We start from the raw sequence: 6837 nt of genomic DNA, 5'->3' as shown, positions 1-6837 counted from the left end.
ATACGCCTGGCTTCCCTGTGTGCGATACCAATATGCCTGAGACAAGAAATACGCCTGGCCTCCCTGTGTGCGATACCAATATGCCTGAGACAAGAAATACGCCTGGCTTCCCTGTGTGCGATACCAATATGCCTGAGACAAGAAATACGCCTGGCCTCCCTGTGTGCGATACCAATATGCCTGAGACAAGAAATACGCCTGGCTTCCCTGTGTACGATACCAGTATGCCTGAGACAAGAAATACGCCTGGCCTCCCTGTGTGCGATACCAATATGCCTGAGACAAGAAATACGCCTGGCCTCCCTGTGCACGATACCAATATGCCTGAGACAAGAAATACGCCTGGCCTCCCTGTGTGCGATACCAATATGCCTGAGACAAGAAATACGCCTGGCCTCCCTGTGTGCGATACCAATATGCCTGAGACAAGAAATACGCCTGGCTTCCCTGTGTACGATACCAATATGCCTGGGACAAGAAATACGCCTGGCCTCCCTGTGCACGATACCAATATGCCTGAGACAAGAAATACGCCTGGCCTCCCTGTGTGCGATACCAATATGATTTAGTTTTCAACAAAGTGTAACGTCACAAATCAGCTGTTTTAAGCGATACACGAAACGGTTTGATTTTATTTCTCAACATTTAAGTTAGGTTATGTCCAAAAGTGCTTCTTCTTATGACGTATATATGGCTTTAAACTACAGTTTTCTTAACATCAGTCGGGAACGGTAGCGCGCAGTGATGACGGCACTGTTAATAGCTGTCAACACTACCCTCGAATCAGGCTTGAGCAAGCAGATATAAAGTCACTGTAGAGTGTATGTGAACATACAATCTTCAGTCGAGAGCTGTCAGATTCTAACAATCCAAGATGTTGTCCGTTATGTGTGGATTTCTTTTGTTGAACACCGGATTTGTGGCGTCTTCGTATAACACATTTTTGAAAAAGTTTGATGTTCAACCATTGGTGGAACAAGCCGATGAGGACGATGTTTCCACGTGGACCGGTATGTACATCTGATATTACCTATTTATACTAGTTTGAGAACAGTGCGGTAGTTCACACGCATGGAGTTGTCACCGACTAAAATAAGGAATAATACCTAACCGTCAGTGTTATTTTTTTGAGAATATGTAACATGTATTTTACACTGGGAATTTTCTAATAAGCACACAATAACTGCAACTGGTAATTTCGCATGATAGTGATTAGGTGATTAAATTTCCCGTAAAGTTTAAAACTTTACCTGCAGTATTACAAGCTGAGCCACTCAAAGAGCTATCCTCTCCGGGCGTACGAGGGAAAGTCTGCCACCAATTTGTGGATGGTCGTGGGTTTCCCCCGGGTCCTGCCCGGTTACCTCTTACCACAAACTCAAATCATTCACTTCCATTCTGAAGGCCTGTTACCCCGAGCTTTGTTTACTCTTGAGGAGCTGTCAACCGAACTTAAGAGAGAAAGATATGATTTAGATCATTCGAGAATATAAATAAATGCACCATAAAATCAGATATCAAAATAAGAGTTAAGATTAAGGTGACGGGATTTTAGATAAAGCAATGGACTTGTTTATTTCCCATTGAAAACATAGTACGCTAATGCAGCACAATGACCCTTAAACCTCTCACCAATGCGGTCGCTTTGAGTTCAAATCCAGTTCATGTGTTTCCTTTGGTTTCCTCCTACAATACATTCTGTCCGCCATCGGGTAAGTTAATTATTCTTGAGTACAACGTAAAATATCAATCAAAACAATGAATAAATATACAGAGGGGACACGCAGTGAACCACACTTCGAGTATATATCGCGCAAAAGTGTCAGTTTGAATGAAGAGATATTTTATCTTCGATTTGAACAAATAGACATTGATTTAAACAAAGAATGTGAGTGAATTTTATATGAATGAGTAATAATCCAGTAAAAGAGAACTCACTGTGACCTGTCAAGATCAATTTCGGTGATCTCGCTGGCTTAGATAATTCAAGTAGATCCCCAGCCCTGGGACATTTAATCTGGATAGTCTGACGTCCCCTAAATCCATTCCGAATGTTTAAAACGTCGAACACGGGAGAAAAACCTGCAGAATTTGGTCATCAAACATCAGAAAATCTACTCCGCTTCGATCGATCCACCGCTGACCATGTGATGTCACAGCGATACATTTACCGCAGGCATCAGATGTTTCTATGTTTACAACACAGACAGCAGGAAACAATCTTTTTACAGGCAATTTCGAGATTATTTCATGCCCCAGTGTGGCTTGTGACTGCAGTAACACAACGCAGCATACTGTAAAGATACATACAAGGCCCAATAATGCCTTATTGTTTTTTGCCGGTGATATAACACAAAGGATTAACTTGATTGTTAGTTTCACAAATTCTCCACAGGTACTACCCTAATTCGGTTGATGTCCAATTGGTGTCAGACAAACCAGTCGGGAGCGCAGTTGTGTCATCTATGCGGCCGATAAGTGAGCCAAAATCGGTCATCGTATTGCGCAGCCGCTAAGCTGTACACGATTTTCCATGATCTAAAACAACTCCAGTAGCCCGTCTTTCAAAATATTTGTTGTAAAACTGTTTTACTTATATTATCTTCAGCGTGCTAATTAAGAAGTGTACATGTGGGAAGGCCTAATGCATGGCTTCGGGAAAGCTTTTCAATACATAATCGAAGGAGGTATGCACGGCAAGACGTCACCCGACCAGGGCTCCACGGTCGACAAGATAGACAGAAGGTCCAACTTTAATGTTATTTTTATTTAATGTAAGATAATATATTAATATATAGTTTACAGATTAACAACCTTAATATTGTCTTTAGGGAAAATTTTGTGTGAAAATGGCAAAATCGTTGGGTTCTTTAAAGCGCCGACCTGGTGCGACTATCTTGACCAATAAGGGGTCGCGAGTTCGAGTCGAGCTTTCGCCGTTAGGGCCCCTTCAGACGACCCATAAACCTGATGTCAACACATTGACATATGGTAACGATATCTAGTCGTACTTATTTCTCATTAGATACCAGAAAGGCAAGGGAACATTATGATTAGTACTGTCTTAATTTTCGTCTGAGAAAGAACATGATACTGGTGGATTTCAGTCAGAAAGTGGGGTATCTTGTGTGAAGCAGGAATATTACAAAAACTGTGGTGGCCAGCTACACCAGTAAAGGCGGCGTAAGAGGGCTTTGTTGAAAACTGACGTATTTTTAAAACGGTAGGACCTTACCTTTTCTCCTTGGTGTTTTTTCAAAAAGGACGATGGAATAGACATAGTGGCCCGCCCAGTTTTGCTAGTTCTCACATCGACAGAGAGAGGCACAGTGCTGTATTTGGCGTAATTGTCGTGAATTATTCAGTTATGGTTTTGTCCAGAATTCATCATCATAGGCTGATATCGTACAGGTCAAGTGTTTCTTGTGTACAAAGGTTTGGAGAGTTTTACCATGATCGACGTTTCGTGTATTGATGTAAATCGAAAGTAATACTACGCTAGGATGTTTTTTTTCAGATCACAGCAATTTTCTCGAATGCGCATATCCTACCGATTGTACAGTAATACAGAAATGTAATCACACAAAGAGCGGCGTGTACCGAGTGTTTCCGTTCGGAGTGGGAAAAGGCTTCCTTGTGTACTGTGACTTGGTGACACAGGGTGGTGGATGGCTGGTGAGTTTGTAAATAGGTATTATATAATGGAAAAACCTGTAACCCTGGTCATGATTTACGATCGGTATACGAATGTCTACTACGACGCCTAGATCTAAGTCTGTTAGACAATTCTAGACAGTCGTATGTCGTTTAAGAGATACGAACAATCAGGTCACGTGTATTTGTCCATAAACTCAGTGCAGAACAACTCCAATTTAGCGGTGTGAATTGTGATAATTTTTTTTACACAAAATACATTGAAATGTAGTTCAAAGACAACCGCAAGGCCAGTAAGAACCAGCAACATCTCAAATCAAACAGTCAGACATGACGTAGTTTAGATTGTAATGAATTCATTATCTTAGGTATGTGGTCTAATCCGGGGTAGACTATTTCAACGGGGCCTTATTTCAAAGGACTTATATCATGTGTAGGCCGACATGTTTATAGTCAATAGATCTCGACTGCACTGCTCATTAACTATGTCAGAGTAAAAGCAGTCTAGATTATTTGTCCAGGAAATAAACGAATTTGCGTGGAATGACTGAATTGATTGTTTCAATGGTAAAACTACCCCATTAAAAGGGTCCATGTGAGTTCAAGTTCAGCTCATGCTGGCTTCCTCTCCGGCCGTACGTGGGAAAGTCTACCAGCAACCTTCCGATGGTCGTGTGTTTGCCCCGGGCTCTGCCCGGTTACCTCTCACCTTAATGATGGCCGCCTTCGCATAAGCGAAATATTCTTAAGTACGGCGTAAACTACCAAACAAATAAATAAATAAATCTGACATGAAAGTTACCTAAGATTACGCTACCCCATACTGCTTGCTATGATAAAGTATCCAGATAACTGGTATAAAAACAAAACGGCTCTGTGACGAGTTACTATTAAAGCCCTGTATACGTCACTTTAAGAAATGATACTGGAAATCGAGGGGTTTGACAAAAGGCGCCGATTTAGACGTCGACCGTGTGGTAATAAATCCAATAAACAATAATATGCTTCTGTGGAACGAAAATTGCTCTGAGATGCGAAATGCCGGTTTCACGAGTTGTGGTACTAATAAAACTAATACATTAATTTAACACATTCTGCAGGAAGACGTTTCTAGTCTGAAAACCACCTAACACCAATTAATGGCAACCACTCCTACACCCATACAAAAACGCATGGCCAAGTACATACAAAAACCGCAGAACAATTTTCTTATGGCGAAAACTTGTGAAAGCTATAGTTCATATTTTAATTATTCCTGTGACAACAACTCGCGGATGTTCGTGGGTTTCTCCTGGGCTCTTCCCGGTTTCCACCAAAATGCTGGTCGTATAAGTGAAATAATCCGGCGTAAAACACCGAATAAAGTAATTATTCTTCTGTTTTGTTAATGTTAAGCTTGATGTTAATTGACGTTTCAGGTGTTCCAAAGACGACAAGATGGCTCTGTTGACTTCTATCGTAACTGGCAGAATTACACTGATGGCTTTGGTAACCTTTACGGGGAGTTCTGGTTGGGTAAGTTACCTTGAACCGGATCAAAGGCCATGCAGTAAATTTTACTTAACCAGTGTTCGTCAATTTAATCATCAGGTCTACATCACCAAGTAACGATAGTTTTTTGTCAACTGGCTTTGGTGGGAAGTATTTTTTACCATGGTTCTATTATTCTAATTGTTTATTTGACGGCGGTCAGCATTATGGTGGAGGGAGCCGGCCACAACCTTAGGGAAATTATTCTAGATATAATCTACCAATAGACCTATTCGTATAATATATAAATACTGTTCTCGTACTTTGCGTAAAATCTCTAACCCAGCCTAAACAGGAAACCGACAAGTAATCTTATGCCCTATGATACTAAAAAATATGGTGCATGAAGTGAGACAGCAGTCTTTGGTTTTAAGTGTTGCAGGGAGTCGATTTTCCTAGACATGAAATCCAAGTTAACATTCTAAACATTAGCCTGAGAATAATTTTCATGTCAAATTCAATTGTAGGTATCTCACTTGAGCTTTGATTGCAATTGTTCAAGAACGTTTTATGTCGAGTGATAAACCTTAGTGTTGAGGTAGCGTTAGAAATTATTACGCCGAAACAGACACTCGTGTACCAGCCGTCAACCAATAAGGGCGTTTTAGTTCAATAATCGCAAGGCCAATTCTTCAAAGCGACTTATAACACAAACCATCAAATAACTAAAGAGTTATATAAAGTACGAAAATATGACAGAATCATTCAAAGAGAAGCAGTCAGTAGCTTTTAATGAAGTTGGCAAGACGCAAGGTATGTTCTAGGCGACGGGGTGAAATCAGTATTAAAATCTTTTAGCGTGCTACAATATCAGTTGTAGATAACAAAATATGCATATCGTTTGCTGTCGCATTTCAACTGTTCATATAGCTCACAGATTACTAGGCCCTTTGTCCATAATTTCCAACAGCACTGTTGTACTCACATTTATACATCTTCATTTGTAACGTGCTTTTAGAAATATTATACATTAAATTTGTTTGTTTTGGAATCGGATCTTACCATTATTGTAGTATATGAATTTCCGATTCCACACTTACGTATTTACGGTAATTTACTGTCAGCATCACATGCATTGCTTTCCAGTGACGTGACCTTGTAAAGAAAGTAAAAAAAATGTGAAACAACGCAAGATTTTGAGGGTTTATAACAATTTGTAGGAAAACTATAGATCGTATGAAAAAGGTAAATCCAGACTCGTCTGGAGCAGGCCAAATTACATCCAACTACATGCTTTTAATTTCAAAATGCAAAATAAAGTCGCCACTAGACTTGAGCCGTCTATGGCAAGCTTAATCTCTTTTGAGCCAAAATAAGTTAATTTCTTAATCTGCATAGCCCCATCAAGTGTTCTTGTGTATTCTAAGTGTCATGGGGATCCCATAAACGGTTCTGGAGATTTCCATATACACCCAACATGGCCACTGGGTAGGTTAGCGGTGTGTAAAAGTTTTATATGCCAACACGTATGGGCAAGATTTTGTAACAACAGTGTAAATGAATAACAGCAGCGATTTGCAGTTTTGTAGAAAGCGTCAAAGGAAATACTAAAAAGAATAATATACCTGGTTGGAAGAGTGAACTTCCAGCATTCAGCTTGGAAGCTGATTGATAAGTGATGTGCCTGTCGGTGGAACAAATAGTTAATCATCA

General features: G+C 40.2%; 1 protein-coding gene across 1 annotated transcript in view; it reads left to right on the top strand.

The window, feature by feature from the left end:
• The first annotated feature begins 798 nt into the window (after positions 1–798).
• Positions 799–6837, top strand: part of LOC135477700 (fibrinogen C domain-containing protein 1-B-like) — a 31647-nt gene continuing 25608 nt past the window's right edge. Inside the window, exons 1-3 of the mRNA XM_064757892.1 lie at positions 799–1010; positions 3518–3675; positions 5073–5169. Coding sequence (XP_064613962.1) covers positions 875–1010; positions 3518–3675; positions 5073–5169 — 391 coding nt within the window. The 5' untranslated portion in view covers positions 799–874. The remainder of the gene's footprint in view (positions 1011–3517; positions 3676–5072; positions 5170–6837) is intronic.

Source organism: Liolophura sinensis, chromosome 11 (assembly GCF_032854445.1).
Source record: "Liolophura sinensis isolate JHLJ2023 chromosome 11, CUHK_Ljap_v2, whole genome shotgun sequence".
NCBI classification, from domain to species: domain Eukaryota; kingdom Metazoa; phylum Mollusca; class Polyplacophora; order Chitonida; family Chitonidae; genus Liolophura; species Liolophura sinensis.
The sequence above is the reverse complement of the archived record's forward strand: the minus strand, read 5'-3'. Positions and strand labels throughout refer to the sequence as shown.